Source organism: Eschrichtius robustus, chromosome 1 (genome assembly GCF_028021215.1).
Source record: "Eschrichtius robustus isolate mEscRob2 chromosome 1, mEscRob2.pri, whole genome shotgun sequence".
Classification (NCBI taxonomy): Eukaryota; Metazoa; Chordata; class Mammalia; order Artiodactyla; family Eschrichtiidae; genus Eschrichtius; species Eschrichtius robustus.
In genome coordinates, this window is record NC_090824.1 from 4,957,708 (window position 1) to 4,972,568 (window position 14,861).

Here is a 14,861-nt window from a genome sequence, read left to right on the forward strand (position 1 = left end):
CAGCTGGCGGCTGAGCCTCGGGTCCGCAGGCGGGGCGGGGGTGGGTGAGCGGACCGGGCGACTCCTCCCTGAGCAGCCCGGCGTGGGGACCGAGCGCGCCGGGAGCCAGGCGGCTGCCCCTGGGTTCCGTGTGGTGGGGAGACCAGTTGGCTGCGTCTGAGGACCAGGAATGAAGAGCACGGTGCACAGCAGGGAGAGCTGCGTGGGGAGAGAAGGATGGGGAGCCGAGGGGACGCAGGGGCGCTCTGCAGACGGGGGGGGGGGGGGTGGCGGCGGGGAGAGGTGGGAGGGGAGCCGGGCTGAGCCACTGGCCAAGTGCACAGACGGCTCCAGGCGACCACATCCCCATCCCAGAGGCCCGCTTCTCCCTGGCTCCTGTGACCCTCAGGCCAGCCCTGGGCCCCTTGACCTCCTTGTGGTCAGTCGCTGGGCGGGAGGCCCCAGCTGTCCTGGGCGATGGCCCCCTGGGGCCCAGACCCCGACACTCCCCTCCGCCTCCTTCAGCTCCTGCGGCCTCTGGAAGCTGCTGGCGGGTTGGCCCCTGGGGATGGGCACCAGCTAGGAGAGCAGGCCCCGCATGAGCCTCAGCACGGCCTCGTAGGTGACAAAGACCACCATGTTGACGGGGAAGGCGCGACAGCAGTTGAGCGACAGCCCCTTGAAGAGCACCCTCGGCCCCTCCTCCCGAACGCTGGTCACCACGCAGTGCAGGAGGCCCCGGTAGCGGCGCTGGCCCTGCCCATCCGCCTGCAGGCGCGACTTGATCACGTCCATGGGGGTGGCCACGGCCCAGGCCAGCACCCCTGCACAGCCACCGGCCACCAGCACGCCCAAGACATCTGCGGGGAGGGTCCCACGGGCACGTTGGTTGGAAGGCGCACTGGGGCCCCCGAGGAGAGCTGGTGGGCACCCAGGGCGGGGCCTGGCCATGAGGGAGCCCTGGGCTCTCGCCACAGACATGACTGTCCAGGGCCACCCAGAGCAAGCCTGTCCTGACTCTCATGTTGAGGGCAACGAGCTTCCCCCCTGGGAGGCACTGGGTGCCAGTGTGACCTCAGCCCGTCTCCTCCCCCCACGTCAACTCCCACCAGGCTGAGCCTCACCACCACCACCACCACCGCCACCCCAGGCCCCGGCCCCCGCTCACCTGGCCGGCTGCGGCCAGCGGGAGTCAGCTGCTCACAGAGGATGGCGTACGAGAGGAAGTAGGTGGCAAAGGAGTGACCGTCGCGGAAGAGCAGGGCCGAGCTGCCCTTGTAGAGGCCGCGCAGCCCCTCCTCCCGGGCCACCGAGGCCAGGCAGTGCAGCGGCCCGCGGTACTTGGGCCCTGGCGCCCGACCCACAGGGGGTGCGGGCCACGTGGGGGGAGCAGCCGAGGGCCCCGAGGCCGAGGGGCGCCGCTGCTGCGTCTGCGTCTGCGTCTGCAGGCGGACCTTGGCCACCTCGGTGGGCGAGGTCAGGAACACCTGGAACAGGGGTGGGGGCCGACAGGGGTGAGGAGGCAGCGCTGCCCGCACCCCCTGCCCCTGGCCTCCCTCTGCCACTGTGGCCCGTGGTGACCGCCAGGGAGCCTGGGCCCCAAGAAGCTCCGGGCTGGCCCACGGGCCGTGGTGGAGCGGGGTTCAAAGCCGGCTGCGCCCACCCAGCCGGAGCCAGGGCTTCCTTTAGCTACACACTCTCTGCTGGCAGAGCGGCCTGACACACGGTAGGTGTCGAGTAAATGTGACTCCAGCTCACGAAAGTGCTTAATCACATCATTAATCTGTTAATGACATATTAATGTATTATTTAATTAATGTAAGTATTTAGTGTAAGAATAATGTAACACTTAATGTAAGCATTGATAACGTTAATAGATAACACAGGATAATTTTACTAATAACATTGGCTGCATGTCGCGGTCGCTCATACCTGTCAGACCCCACGCTGGGGGCTTCACACGCGTGGCCTCACCACGCCTCTTACAGATGAAGAGACAGAAGCTCAGAGAGGCTCCCTAGCCTGCCCTCAGTTACCGAGTCAGCTGTGTCCTCAGCCACAGTCCCCTAGGCTCCATCCAGCCTCTCCCCACCCCTGCGGTCCCGGGACCCCCGTCACCCCGCCCCACTCACGCGGACAAGGCCGGAGGCGAATCCCGAGAGCGTGATGTCGGTCTTGGCGGGCTTGGCGTCGGCGCTGCCATACCGGAACCGGCAGATGTGCGCGAGGCAGTGGCGATAGGTGCCGAAAGACACGGACGAGACCAGGGACACAGTGCACACGGGCAGCGAGAGGCCCCTGTAGAAGCCCCACACCTGGCGGCAGGTGGAGGGGACCCGAGGGCTTGAGTCAGGCCAGAGGCCCAGCTGGGAGGAGTGGCTGCCCGAGGGGGTCCTGAGCCCCTGCCCCGCCCTCCCTCAGGCAAGTCACGTAGGCTGCCTCGGGCCTCAGTTCCCTCGGCTGTAAAATGGGGATTGTAACCCCCGACTCGTGAGGTTGTGCTGAGGGATTGAAGGGCCGGGGGCCAGGCCTGACCTAGGGCAGCTGTTTGATGACGATGATGTTGAACTAGCAGCTTGGTCGTTGCTGTTTCTCTTTTGCTCACCCCTGGTCGGCACTGATTCCCAAGTTCACTTTAGTAAGTGTCCCTGAGACCCTCCTCTGGACGGGGCTCCCAGCTGGACCCTGGGACCCCTGATGACTCCACCCAGCGTTCTTTCAAGGGGTGCCCGCCCAGGCTGGAGGGGACAGAAATGCAAACAGGTTCCTCCCCAGACCTTTCCAAGTCCCCAGATGTCCCCTCTAGACCCTCTTCTGGAGGCAGGACCTCATTCTGAGCACCTCCTGTGTGCCAGACACCCCGGCTCTTGTTCTCAGAGGAATCCAGGAGGTTGGTACAGCTTTTCCCATTTGGAAGGTGAGAGAACAGGCTCAGAGAGAAGCTCAGTATCGCCAGGCTGGTTGGTGAGTGGCAGCCCTGGCGTCCGAGGCCCCAACATCCCGCTGCCCGTGACCCTCTCCCCAGGCCTACCCGCTCTCGGCGATACGTGTCCCGGATGCAGTGCCAGATGCCTGTGTACTTGGGCTCTGTCTGGATCCTGACCTGTGGGAGAAGTGGGCTTCAGGAAGGGGTGGCTCCAGGCCAGGGGCAAGGTCGGCAGGCCCTGGGGGAGGGAGAGCCAACACCTGATTGTCGCAGCCTTGCTGACTTGTGGGCAGAGCAGGACAGTGAGCCCCTTCTAAGATGAGAAATTTGAGGCACGGAGGGAGAAAGGGGCACTACGGTCCCGAGGACCATGGGGCGACTGGCTCTGAATAGCAGGCTAGAAAGGTCTTCTGGCCGTGAATGGGGGGCTGAAGCCCAGGCAGGGGCCTTGGGGCGGGTGGCAGGGGCCTGGTGATGACCGCACCTTCACCGTGTCCAGGGGGTAGCCCACAGCAACACCGCAGATGCCTGGAAGGAAACCAGAGGAACCGGTGAGAAGAGCAGGAGCCTGAGCCGTCTCGGGGAGAGGCGGAGGGTGAACCCTGATGGTGCTCCCGCTGAGAAAGACCACACCTGGCTCTTCTCTTCCACACCGTGTCTCATAGTGAGGGAGAGTGACCCCCATTTTACAGATGAGGAAACTGAGGCTCAGAGAGGTAAAGTAACGTCTGCCAGGCTGCTAGTGGTTTCTCCTTCCCGAGTCTTAGCCCACTGGATCCTCGTTCTGAAAGCCAAGGGCACTCCTTGGCCTCCCCTCTGGCGTCATGTTTTGGGAGACTTGGTCCAAAATATGCTGGGCCCTGTCTCCAAGCCAGGCCGAGCTCGCCCTCAAGCCTCCGTCTGTGAAGGGTTTGTCTGCAAGCCAGGAGGCAGCTGCACCTCACAGCTCTGGGGGTGATGGCGGGGAGACACAGCCCAAGCAGAGGCTAGGGGCTGGGAAAGCCCGGGTCACCCCAGGCCTCCGTGAGGGACAGCCTGGAAGCACAAGTTTGCATGGGACAGAGTAGGACTCAAGGCTTCCTGGACCAGGGCCCTCTGCCTCCTGCAAAGAGGGCCAGGTGCCACCCGCCTGTCTCTTTCTCCTTTCCTGACACCAGGGTCTCAGCGTCCAAGCCCCCAGCACTGCCGTGAGAAAGACAGAGAGCGAGTGGGCAGGTCCCTGGGATTTCATCCCTGGCGGGTGGGCGGGGGGGGGGGGGGGGGCCATTTGAGGACAATAAGGCATGTGGGGGCTGTGCCCTATTTACTGTGTATCCCAGGACTCGCTAAATATGCATGAGTGAAAGAATAAAGTGAATGAATGAATGAGTGAAGGAACAAAGAGAGTGAAGCAAAAGACTGACTGACTTGCATAGAATTACCCCTCCTTGACCCTTACATAGACCTCACCGAACTCCTACTTATCCATCAAAGCCCTGCCATAGCATCACCTCCTCTCAGGAGCCCTCCCTGACCCCTATACTCTGGGGCTGCCTCTGTGCCAGAAAACACGATAGTCACAGCCCCTGTCATATGGCTTTGCTGCTGTCCCACCGCCTGCCATCTCTGACTCCAGAACTAGAGTTTCTCAAGGAAAAGGCCCAGGTCTGATCCCCGTGACCCTGAGCCAGGCACAGAGCAGGAGCCCTTGCCACCCAGGCCTTCCCTGGGCTCTGGAGAAAAGATGCAGGACTCGGGAGCCCTTCCTGCCGTGTGATCTTGGGCAAGTCAAGCCCCTTCTCTGAGCCTCCTCCTCAGGGGCCTAATGTCCAGGGAAGCAGCTGGCCTCAGGCCCGGCCCACAGTGGGACCTCAGGAAACCCACTGATGAGGCCAGAGCCCTGGTCCTTCCTGGCTCGGCACTGCCCTCCCCTCCTGAAGAGAACCCCACACCATTCCCAGCAGTACTGACGGGCAGCCGCTGCTGTTTCACAAGAGGAGCAAGGCCAAGGGTGCCTCACCCAAAACAGCCTGTGTGCGTGATCGATGCTGGGAGGGGCCCGTCCCCGGTGGGCCGGCTCTCTCTGGGTCGGGCTTTCACAATAGCCCTTCCCCCAAAAGTGAAAACAGCCTGGGGGGTCAGCAAGGCCGGGATTGGCCGTGTGTGTGCACACAGCCAGCGGAGGGGGGTGCCGGGCTCGGCTGGGACCCTCCCTTTCCGCGCCCACCCTTGCAGTCAGTGTGGCAGGCCCCAGGCCCCGTCTGTCCTCACTCTCCACCCTCTCCTGGAGCCCCCCCTCCCCTCCCATGACTCCGCCATCCCGCTCCATGCTTACAGCTCCCGGGCTCCCCCTGGCCAGGCAGAGACCACCCTCTGCTCCCACCCAGCAGCCCCTCGGCCTCCCAGGCTGAGCCCCCCAGGCCAGTGCAGACTCCCCCCACCCCCGGCCCCCCAAAATCTCCTCCTGGGCCCTGTGTCGCCTGGCCCGAGCCTCCGGGAAAACTGCTCTCTCTTCCCAGCACCTGTGGCCCACACCAGGTGCCGGCCACTTCCGGGGGGCTTCAAACCCCACTGCTGCCCGGGCAGAGCACCCCGTCCAGCCCCTCCTGCTGGCCCCAGGAGCAGCGGTCGCCCCCGAGACCCCTCTGTCCCCACTGTTACCTCCGATGGCTCCAGCAGCAAACTCCATGGACGGCGTGGCTGGTGGGGAAGGCCCTGGGGTCAGCGTGCCTGAGAGAGGTCCGGTGCCACCACCAGGGTGGCCTCAACAGCTCCCGCTGGCTCCTCTCAGACCTTAAATACCTGCGGTGCGGGGCGGAGCCTGCTGACCAGCGGCCCCGAAGGCAGAGGCCGTGCTGGGCAGCAGGCGGGTCAGTGCCCACCTGGACTCCCTCCCGCCCTACCCCAAAGGACCCGTGTTCCAGTGTGCTCAGGACCCAGGTGTCGGGAAGTGTGTGAGAGGCCACGGGAGGCGTCAAGCTCAGGAAGCGGGATCACTGTCTGCGCCGCCTGCAGGCCTGGCCCCAGGCCACGTCCAGACAGCTCCTGGGGAGGCTGTGATGCCCCCATCCCTCCCAGCCCAAGCTCAGACTCCATCCGCGTCCTGGGGCCTCCTCGACTCCCCTGGAATTGCTCCTGCCCGGGGAACCCTCAAAGCTCCCTCGCTGATTCATTCAACAAACACTATCTGAGTTGAGGCTGCACCGAGGCAAATAAGACCCCGGCCGTGTCCCCGAGGAGCTCCAGTTAGCAGGGAGGGAGTTGGGGGGCGACAGGCCACCGATGACTAAGCGTCCAGGAGGCCGGCCAGAGCCCTTCTGTGAGCGAGCAGCCCCAGCAGAGGTCACGGGCGGCCCACCCTCTGCTCCACGCCCTTCACACCACCCTGGGCCCACACTCCCCCTGCCGCTTCCACACCTCTCTCCCCGCGCCCAGGGCCCCTGCCAGGTCTACCTCTGTTCTGAGTCCCCAGCGCCCAACACGGACCCCGCTCTGAGCAGGGCTCACTGAACCAAAGGACGGGGGCAGGGGCTGCTGATTTGGCCTCTAACCAAACCGGGGCACTCCTGGAGGGGAAGCCGCTCCAATAAGAGGCCACAGAAGTGGCCTGCTGGGCACTGGAAACCACTGTAAAGAACGGTGACCCCCATCCCCGGCAGTTGCACCCCGCTTTAGTTAACCAAGCGCTCCTCCTTCACCAGCTCAGGGGGTCCTCGTCACAGCCCCGGGAGGGAGGCAGGGCTGATGGTCCCATTTTACAGATGGAGCCACTGAGGCCCGGAAAAGGGACTCGTCCAGGGCCATGCAGAGTGGATTGCTGGACACTTGCACAACCAGCCCCTCTCTGATGCCGAGGGCCAGGCCCTGATGCCCGTGAGCCCTGCGCTCATGGCCATCAACCCAGTGGTGCGCTCAACACGCCCCCATGTGACCCCACACAGCCCTTCGAGGACACTGAGTCTCAGGGAGGCTGTGCACTTGCCAAGGGTCACAGCCGGTGGGGAGAGGTGTTGACATGGCAGTGTCTGTCCAGGCGGCCCTGGGGCAGGGGCCATGTGTCCGCCCATTTCCTGTCCTCTGACAGAAGGACCTGCAGGCTGGCCTTGACAGAGGGGGAGCCCCGCCTCCACCTGCCCAGCTGTTTGTGGAGCAAGGAGCGGGGCGGGGGGGGGGGGGGACACAACACAGGTTGGCAGTGGCCGCTGCCACGACAGAGGACAAAGGGCAAAAGGCGGCCTTTCCAAGGCCAGTCCTGATGTCCATCCTGGCCTTTAGAGAGGTGCAGGTTAGCATCTGGCTAGGAGCCAGGCTGTCTGCCTTCAAATCCCAGCTCTGAGACCTTGGGCAAGCCCTTGACCTCTCTGTACCTCCGCTTCTGCATCCGTGAAATGAGGACAGTACCTGCCTCTCGTCTGTGAGCACTCAGGGCAAACCCCGGGTGTGTCTCTGTGGGAGTGGCCGGCCAAACGCTAAGGCTGCATTAGCAGGAGCATAGGTTCTAGAAGGAGGGAGGTGACGACAGGACCGTTCTGAGCAGGGCAAATCCAGTTGGGACGTGGGTTCAACTGCAGATGTTACACTTGAGAGGCCGGTACCTTGGATGATGAGGGAGCTTGAGGCATGTTGTCTAACAGGGAAAGGACAGGGAACTGTCTAGTCTCATGTTTCCTGCAGTGCCTAATGTAGTAAGTGCCACCCAGCCCCAGGCACCTGAGCCAGAGCCCAGGAATTGCCCTGGCCACCTTTCCCCCTGCACCCCACATCCTGTGAGGCACCCAGTCCTGAGGTCAACCCTCCGAAGTTCACGTTCGGATCCACTCCCGCTACCCATGTGCACAGCCCCCAGCTGCATGGTCTCCCCCCGGACAACAGCCCACCCCGCCCATGCCCCCCACCCGGGCAACAAACACTGCATGCCTACTACATGCCACGTTCTAGGCACTGGGCCACTGCAATCAACACAGGCAAAGGTCCTTTCCTGGATCTTATGCTCCAGGGGAGGAGACAGAAAACCAACACAATAAATAACCAAAATAAAGAGTCTGCCAGAGGGCGGTAAGTGCCAGTGAGAGTCAGAGTAGGGAGGGGACAGGGGGTGTTGGGGGGGGCGGGGACAGTGTTAGAAAGGGCAACCCAAGAGGTGGCATTTGAGACAGGCGTGTTTTCTTGGTCACTGCAGCCAAGTTTCACCTGCCCTTTGTCTCCTGAACAAGCATGCCCAACCTTTAGCCTTCTCCACAGCAGAAACAGAAAACATGCCACCTCACTGTTTAGGCTGCTTTGTGCAGGTCTAAACGTTTCCCCAGCCAGCTGTGAGCTTCTGGCAGGCAGGGTCGTACTGGATTTGTCCCTGAGCCCACAGCGCCCAGCCCAGGGTGAGCACCCTGGGGAGACTGGATGAGTGAATGCGTGAAAAAAATGAGTCAGTGAACGGATGGGTGGATAGATGGATAGATGGATGGATGGATAGACGGAAGAAGAGAAGGACTGATAGATGGAAGGACAGACAGAGAGATGGAAAGGTGGGTGATGGGTAGATAGATGAGGGATGGTTGGATGGATGGATAGTGGATGGACAGATGGATGAACCCAGGGCAGGGTCATGTGCTCACCCCTGACACAGGAGATGGCAAAGAGGCCGTCTGGTGGCAGGGTGGGCAGGGGTTTTGGCTCAGGAGAACCCCACGTGGTTTGGGGGAGACCTCAGCCTAGACTCAGCTCCTGGCTCCACCTCTCCCAGCTGTGTGAACTCGGACAGTGGTGTGACCTCTCTGAGTCTTGCATGGCTGGCAGGAGACAGAGCCCATGGGCAGCTGCTGAGGCCACGCCTCCCAGTGGGAAGGGTTACCATTACTAGCAGCAAGGTCGGCTGTAGGCCTCCTCCACCAACTGCAGAGCCCCACCACGTGCGGCCCTACAAAGCCCGAGTGAGGAGTTCCGAGCCACCCTCTAGGGGGAGACAGACATGGCACAAACCACTGTGGCCCCGCCAACGCAAAGGGCTCCGAGAAAGGGGGAGGCGCAGACCCCCCTGGGCATGGCGGGGCTGTTTGCTGGCCAAGGTGCCATGGAGGAGCTTGACACACCCTAAAATGCATTCTTACACTTCATAACGAAAGGAATGACTACAAGTTATTAACAAAAAATCCAAAGAGATGCAGCCAGCACAGAAGTGAAAGCCCCGCCACCCAGGCGTGGGTCCCGCCTCCCAGCAGGATGCAGGCAAATACAACTTCTTTTTTACTATCGTTTTGCGACTTGCTTCCTTTCCTTATCAATACACCTGGGACGCCTTGCCACCGTGGCACCTGGGGACTCACTTCCCTCTCAAGCATGAACACAGTGCCCGTGGGGTGGCCGCGGGGCCTGGGTGAACAGGAGGCTGAGCCAGGCTGCCCGGGCGTGGCCTTCACCCTGCACTTCTCACTGTGTGATCCGCTGGGGCCTCAGTGTCTTTGTAAAAGAGCAGTTCTGTTGCTTCCCACCGCATGGCTTTGAGAGGGCTAAAGCGTCAGCAGCCAAAGGCTCCTGGAGCCATGCCTTCAGCCAGTAGATGCTCTAAATATCACCCTTATGATTCAACTTGCTAGTGATGTCCTTTGAGCTAGTGATGTCCTTTGGATTGTACTTGGACAGACAAGTGTAATACTCTGGTCTATTACAGAAAGTGCTCCAATAATCACGCTTCGGAGCCTCTGGTGTTTTAGTGGGCACGTTCCCAGAGGGGAGTTTGTCGGGTCATGGATACCTGAACTATTTTTATCTATCACGTACGTTGCCATTTTGGCAGGATTTAGAGGGGCGGGGGTGAGGGGGACAGTGGGATTTCCAGGCAATGAGTCCAGGATGGGCACTAGAGCGCTGGGCTGGCTCCAGAGATTGGCATTTCCAGAAAATGGGGCTCCTTGGCGAGACTGGACGAGGTCAGGAGAGCCCGGGTGCTCTCCTGGCTCACTCTGTGACTCTCCGAGCCTCAGTTTCTTCATCTGTAAAATGGGACAGAAGACAAGTCTGTACACTCTGGCTTGGCCCCTGCCGTGCTCTGCCCGGATTGCACAACGCCCAGCTGGGTGCTGCAGACCACACAGCCACGGGCAGGAGGCGAGGCTGCACCCACCTCTGGTGGGGGGGCGGGGGGGTGGTATCTCTAGCGTGTGACTGGTTCGGGGGGAAGGGGGTGGAAGAGTCCCCCACCTCAGTTCTCCCAGACACCCTAGCCCCCCTCTGAGGGGTTAGGGCGCTGGCTCCCAGGGCTGCAAAGCATATGACAGGACGTCCCCTGCTGTCTCCTGTGCCCCCACCTCCACCCTGGCAACGGGGTGAACAGGAAGGGCTGCCCCCAGCTCCCACTCCTCCCAGCGGAGGTGCCAGATGCTGCTGCCTTTATGTCTGAGCTCAGCTCAGAGCTCCAGGCCCCCTGGAGCCACCCCTGTGTTACAGATAAGGACACCATGGGCCAGGGAGAAACCACCAGTGACAATTAGGGGAAGACCTGGAATTTGAGCCCCGCTCTGCCACCGGTGACACCGATGAACTTGACCCCGTGACTCAGTTTCCCTATCTGCGAACAGGGACGACAGCTACCTGGGGCAGGGTTAATGCAGATAAGGACTTTTTAAATTCTTCTTTTCTTATTTTTTTGGCCTCGCCACACGGCATGTAGGATCTTAGCTCCCCGACCAGGGGTCGAACCCGCACCCCCTGCAGTGGAAGGGCAGAGTCTTAACCACTGGACGGCCAGGGAAGTCCCGACGCAGGTAAGGACTTTGAAGGCTCCAGGCACCGGTTGTCAGACGGAGCAGAAGAGACCCTCGAAGGGCCAGCCAGCAGCCTCAGGCCCGGCTCCGCTGCTGGCTCGCTCCCGGGCCAGCGGTCAGGCTCCTCCCGTCCTGCCCTGCCTCCACCCACACGCCGGCCTTGTCTCTTCAGTTCCCCGGCACCCAGGCCACAGCCAAAACCCTCCGGTCACTTCTTGCAGCGTCTCCTGTTTCCAGTCCCCTGTGACCCCTTCACGACCTGCCCAGGAGGCACCTTCAACCCTGGGGTCCACTGGCTGGAAGGGCTGAGAGGATCATACCCTCTGGGCCTCAGGCTTCTCGCCTGGACAAGATGACCTCTGACACCACCCAGATCTAAGACCCAGGGGGTTGGATTGAGGAATGAGGCTCTGTCCCAAGCAGGGCCTGAGGCCTATCATATCTGATGATGTGGGGAGAGCAAGCTATTGACGTCTGTCGATCATTCATTCATTCCAGCGCACACCTTCTTGCGCAGGCCTCACGTTGGGTGCTGGGATTCAAAAATGACTCAGATGCTACCCGGCAGCCCCGGCCTGGCTGGGGAGTGTATTCATTATCTATTACTGCATGAGAAGTTATCCCCAAATTCCTCAGAAGCTTGATACCAAAACTTTATTATCTCGCCATTTCTGAGGATCAGGGATCTGGTAATACCTTAGTTTCGTGGCTCTGGCTCACGGTCTCTCACGAGGCTGCAGTCAAGCTGTGAGCCAGGGCTGTGCCATCTGACCCCTGCCGGGGGCCGGAGGACCCCGTTCCGGGCTGACTCGCTCACACGGCTGTCGGCTGGGGGCCTCAGTTCCTGGCCAAATGGACCTGTCCACAGGACCGCCTGAGCACGCTCAAAGCACGGTGCCTAGCTTCCCACACAGCCGGGGTCCGGCCACAATGCCTTTATGCAGTCGTGGCCCTCTTGAAGGGGGTGGGGACCCACGCACAGGCAACAACAGGGGGACCTGCCTGGTGGTCCAGCGGTTAAGATTCCACACTTCCACTGCAGGGTGCTTGGGTTTGATGCCCGGCCGGGGAAGTTCCGCAGGCCACGCGGTGCAGCCAAAAAAAAAAAACAGACAGATTGCTCACAGGCAGCAATAGGAGCGCTTGCCTGGATGGGCGTCCTCAGCTCGGATGAGACCTGGACGAGACCGGCAGGGAGCGCTGGGGGAAGGCTGAAGGCAGGCCAGGACTGGGAGGGGCTTGGACCACCCTGGCTGGAGCGTGCGGACACATCTCATTGGTTGTGGGCACGGCACATCCAGGGGAAGTGGCGGGCCTGGGGGGGCAGTGGCCAGTGAAGGAGGGGAGGCTGGGACAAAGTGCCAGGGAGGAGGAGACATCTGAGCCAGCTGGGAAGGAGAAAGGCACACTTTGACAGGAAGCCCCTGAGGGCAGGCTCACCTGGACCCCCGCTGGCACAACAGATGCTCAAAGGCGGTTGACAGAAGCCGGCCTGCCACCCTCCATTTGGACAGCAAGGCCCCGAGAGGGGTTCACCTGGGAGGTGAGCCTGGCCCCTGGCCGAGTGGCACAGGAGCCAAGTGTCAGGCACCCAAGGGGCCCAAGGACGGGCCTGTGGCAGGGGCTCCAGAGGGCAGAGCCCAAAGCAGCGGGGCAGGTGGCAGAGGGGGGATTCTGGCTCGGGCAGAGGGGACCGTTCTCCCTGCTCGGTTGCCCCAGTCGGGCGCTGGCTCATGTCTGGCTGGGTGACTGCCCCAGGCTGGGCAGGCAGGACAGAGGAAGCCACAGGAGGGAGGAGGGACACAGAGCTGACAAAGGCCCCTCCCACCCAGACAGGTTCTGGAAAAGGGGGGCTTGGACCCTGGGTCCAACAACCACAGCAGGGCTCCTGGGTTCCAGGGTGCCGAGGCCTTTCTCTCAGCCCCTTTCTCCGTGGCTTCCGGCGCTCGCGAGGAGCCTGCCTGCCACCCTGCCATCCAAACACGCCCCTGGGCTCAGTACCCAGTACCCCTGCCCGGGGGCACCACCCTCCCACCGACTCCGCCTGGGTGGGGTCACACGGCCCTCCTCCGGCCACTGCGCTGGGTGCCTGCTCACACCTCCCATCAGCCGGGGATGGTCCGCTCACCCAGCCATCCCCCACCATGACAGTGGAGCCCCCAGAGGGCACCGATCAGGCCCGGCCCCAGGAGGCCCGTGGGCAGCAAGCACACGCCATGTCCACGCTTGGCCACGCTCCCCCCAGCCCAGCCCCTCTGTCCTGGCCAGTTAGCCCAGCCCAAGCCGGGGTCCACCCCTTTGGCCTTCCGGGTCGGGGCGCCCCAGGCAGATCCCCTTAGCTCTATTTTTACACCAGAAGCACTTGCCGTGTCTATTTATATCACTCCCCAGCTTGAGTTTCTGGTCATCTCATAATCTGGCCAGAGCCTCCCTCGATCCTGCCTCTCGGTCCACTCGCCCCAAGGCCAAGTGGGTGCGGAGCACAGCGGAGGCCACAGCTCACTTGGAGAGGTAGCCCTGGGGAAAACTGTGCCTGTTTGCAGCCGAAGGAAGATGCAAGAAACCCACACACACAGCACGGTGGCCGCTTTGGGGATGACTAAATTCAACTGAGAGAGGTGAATTCCGCACGATCTACCCAACAGGAGAACTCTGGGCGCCGTGGACTTGGGAGGGGCCACCAGGACACTGGCTGACCGTCCCTAAGGGGTCCCAGGCCCTCCACCCTTTGAGGCCCAGAGCAGACACCCTCACTGGGGTGGCTGAGTCGCTCCCAGTGCAGACGGGACCAGAGACCAGAGGAACACGCACACGGCAGACGTTTGTCCACCGGGAGGAAGACACCCCGTGGGCAGAGCCCGTTCATCGGCACCAAGTGCTGGGTCTCCAGGCCCCCAGCACAAAGCCACCCCGCCTGTTCACTGCAGCATCTTCAGCAGCCATTAGAGGGCCTTCCTGAGCCGGGGCCTGGAGCCCAGCTGTGGGGTCAGGGTTTAAGAAGACCTTAGGAAAAAAAAAAAAAGAAGCCCTTAGGAAACCCTTCAGCACCTCAGCTGATTAATTAAATTAATTCTGATCTTCCATGTTTCCTGCAAAGCTGTCAATGGATAAAGGCAGAGAGCCGGGCATTTTGCTCTGGAGGAACGACAGCAAGGCTGGGTCTGCCCCTGCTCTGTGCCCACTCTGCGTGAGCTCCTTCACTTGCTCTGGCCCCTAGAATCCTCCTGAACCCATCTCACAGATGACGAACCTGAGGCAAAGATGGCTCACAGGGCCACACAGCCAGGAGGGGTCCAAGCTGAGCCAGAAAAGCAAAAACTGAGCCAGAGCTTCCTGAACCTGTCCTTGGAGACGGTCTCAACCCCTGAAGAGGTCAGTTTCAACGCAGGTTTTGCCCCTGCCTGCTCCGAGGGCCCAGGTGGGGCCCTAGAATCTGCATTTTAGCTGTCTCTCTGGGAGACTCCGATCCCAGAGGTCTGGGGTGGGAGACCCGTGGCCACAGGGCAGGACAGCCCAGAGCCCAGACTCACTCACCCAGGGCAGTCTCCTCGGCTGCCTGCTCACCCCCTGCTGCGTGCCAGGCCCTGTTTAGTGTTAGTAAAGAGGGGCAAAGTCCCAGCCCTGGTGGAGCTAACATGCCAGAGGAAGGGAGGTGATAAACACACAGAGGAACATACAGTGTCACTCTAGGAACTGGACGAAAGCAGGGCATGGGGATGGCGTGGGGGGGGCTCCCCAGCCAAGCCCCTTTTGAGGAGCTGAGAGTTGAGCAGGGACCTGGGTTCTGGAGATGACCTGTGCCAGGCTGGGAGGAGGAGCTCCCACCCAGGGGAAGCAGTCAGTGCAAAGGCCCTGAGGTGGGAATGAGCTTGGAGTTGTGAGGGTGCAGCCAGGCCCCCTTGGGCTCTGAGGCACTGAGCTTGGGTTTTATTCCAAGTGAGAGGGGGGCCAGTTGACAGCCCTGTTCTCCCCACCAGTCTTTGCCCAGGAGCTTTGGAACCTGTTCCGGTGGCTTCCATCCTAGAACCACGCCTGCCCTGGCCCCCAGCCTCGCCCTGCGCACCCTCTGGCACGGCCTAACACCCCAGAAGGTCTACACAGCAGGTGCCTCGGCCCACCCTCACTCCACTCACCCTGTGACACCTTGAGCTCCAGCCTTGCTCCCCACCCCACCCGGGGTCCAAATAGCCTCCCGTCACTGAATTCATCAGATTCCAGAG

General features: G+C 61.8%; 1 protein-coding gene across 6 annotated transcripts in view; it reads right to left on the minus strand.

Moving 5' to 3' along the window:
• Nucleotides 1-14,861, minus strand: part of SLC25A47 (solute carrier family 25 member 47) — an 18,643-nt gene continuing 3,782 nt past the window's right edge. For 3 of the 6 annotated variants that reach the window (XM_068540540.1, XM_068540573.1, XM_068540548.1), the window contains exons 2-7: nucleotides 5,546-5,686; nucleotides 3,390-3,433; nucleotides 3,011-3,082; nucleotides 2,112-2,294; nucleotides 1,148-1,466; nucleotides 1-839 (exon numbers count right to left, since the gene is read on the minus strand). In XM_068540540.1, coding sequence (XP_068396641.1) covers nucleotides 559-839; nucleotides 1,148-1,466; nucleotides 2,112-2,294; nucleotides 3,011-3,082; nucleotides 3,390-3,433; nucleotides 5,546-5,573 — 927 coding nt within the window. In that variant the 5' untranslated portion in view covers nucleotides 5,574-5,686 and the 3' untranslated portion in view covers nucleotides 1-558. Of the gene's footprint in view, nucleotides 840-1,147; nucleotides 1,467-2,111; nucleotides 2,295-3,010; nucleotides 3,083-3,389; nucleotides 3,434-5,545; nucleotides 5,687-7,285; nucleotides 7,304-13,452; nucleotides 14,282-14,861 lie in introns of those variants that run through there. The other 3 variants (XM_068540556.1, XM_068540565.1, XM_068540581.1) reach the window with 3 other exon arrangements.